This window comes from Rhododendron vialii, chromosome 12a, assembly GCF_030253575.1.
Source record: "Rhododendron vialii isolate Sample 1 chromosome 12a, ASM3025357v1".
In the NCBI taxonomy this organism is placed as follows: domain Eukaryota; kingdom Viridiplantae; phylum Streptophyta; class Magnoliopsida; order Ericales; family Ericaceae; genus Rhododendron; species Rhododendron vialii.
Window position 1 is genome coordinate 18,239,473 of NC_080568.1, and position 1,927 is coordinate 18,241,399.

General features: G+C 44.7%; 1 protein-coding gene across 1 annotated transcript; it reads left to right on the forward strand.

The window, feature by feature from the left end:
* Positions 1 to 378: 378 nt before the first annotated feature.
* Positions 379 to 1,586, forward strand: LOC131310044 (arabinogalactan O-methyltransferase 1-like). The gene is made up of 2 exons (XM_058336839.1): positions 379 to 838; positions 953 to 1,586. Exons 1-2 carry the CDS (start codon positions 474 to 476, stop codon positions 1,437 to 1,439), a joined length of 852 nt encoding a protein of 283 aa, XP_058192822.1. The 5' UTR covers positions 379 to 473; the 3' UTR covers positions 1,440 to 1,586.
* Positions 1,587 to 1,927: the final 341 nt, after the last annotated feature.

Below are 1,927 nucleotides of genomic sequence, written 5' to 3' on the forward strand. Positions count from 1 at the left end.
AAAAAAAGAGCATGAAGAATCACGAGGCGTGACCCAAGGACAATAGAGTAATCTATCCTCTGGAACGAGGGACGTGCATTTAACCGTACATGCCGGCTCATACTTTACTAAAATAGTAATCTCTTTGTTTCATAATATTTATCTGCTTCGTAAAACGGAGACGTAAAAATAATATAATTTTTGTCAAAAAAATTGGAAAAAAAATTTAACAATTTACTAGATCTTGACGAGTTCTTTTTTAATTTATGAAAAAAAATTTAATTTTTTTTTAAAAAAAATACATTATTTTATAATTCTCGTTTTACGAATCGGACAAATATTATGAGACGGAAGGAGTAATAGAAACAAAGGAAAGTCCAGTCAACTTCATTTCGGACTCACCATAAAACTCAACTTCTCCTCCTTAATTGGCTCCTTAATTTCGGGTTGTTTTTCTTTTGTCTCGGCAACCAAACAGAGTCAGAGATCGATCGATGAAGAACCGTCGTTTCCTACCCGACAACAATAATCCATGTCTCCTACTCGTCTTACTCTCCGGACTCATCGGCGGCGAGTTCCTCATCATCGTTTTCCTCCGAGCCGCCGATAGCCCGCTCACCCACTCCGCCGCCTCCACATCCCCACTCGCAACCACGCCGATCCAACTCCGAGCCATACTCCACTACGCCACCTCCCCCGTGGTCCCCCAGCAAACGCTAGACGAAATCACTCTCTCCTTCGACGTCCTCCGCTCACTCTCCCCTTGCAACTTCCTCGTCTTCGGCCTCGGCCACGACTCCCTCATGTGGGCCTCCTTCAACCCACGCGGCAACACCTTATTCCTCGAGGAAGACCCCAGGTGGATTTTCTCGATTTTGGTTCAATAAATATTTGTCATTCATATTTTTTCAAGAAATTTTATTACGTTTTTGTCGCTGCTGGACTAAAATTCTGGACCCGCGCCCTGCTGCAGGTGGATCCAGTCTATTCTCAAAAACGCACCTGACCTCCAAGCTCACACCGTCAACTACCGCACCAAACTATCCGAATCCAAGGCCCTCCTCAAATCGTACAAGTCCGAACCGGACTGCTTTCCGCCCGATAAGGCGTTCTTGAAAAATAATGACAAGTGCAGGTTAGCGCTGAGTGGGTTACCCAACGAGGTGTACGACAAGGAGTGGGACATGATCATGATCGACGCGCCGCGGGGGTGGTTCGCGGAGGCGCCGGGGAGGATGGCGGCGATATACTCGGCGGCGGTGATGGCGAGGAAGAGGAAGGGATCGGGTGTGACGCATGTGTTTTTGCACGACGTGGATCGGAGGGTGGAGAAGGCGTATGCGAAGGAGTTCTTGTGCAGGAAGTATCTGGTCAAAGGTGTTGGGAGGCTCTGGCACTTCGAGATACCGCCCGCTGCTAACGTGAGCGGGGAGGGGAGGGAGAGTGCTGGATTTTGCTAACGCGAGCTAGCTGCGTGATCCGATCTGCCGCCATGTACTACAGTACTATATAGTATAATACTATAATCTTCCCATTTTTAAAGTGTAATTTCTGGTCTGCCACAGTAGGCCTATGGGCCAACATTTCCCAACTTGTCTTTTTGTCTTTTTTCTTCTGTTTCTGAATATTGGAGGAGGCTCACATCAAGTTTTTTGTACCCAGTTCTCCGTCCAGTTTCGGCCTTTGTGGGCTCAGAACATCAAAATCGTTCATTTTACAAAGCACGTCGAGTTTTTTATTTATCCAAAAAATTAGCTTGATCGAATATCGGTAGATACGTGCTCGAAACAAATTTGTACAAGAAAAATGGAAAGAAAAAAATAATTGAAAACTTGAATTTTATATATTTTTTTGGGATTTTGATTTTCGCGTTCCACTTTTTACTAATGAAGCTCAACTTTATTCGTGAAGTTACTAGTAATTTTACGTTAAAAGTGGAGTGTCATCA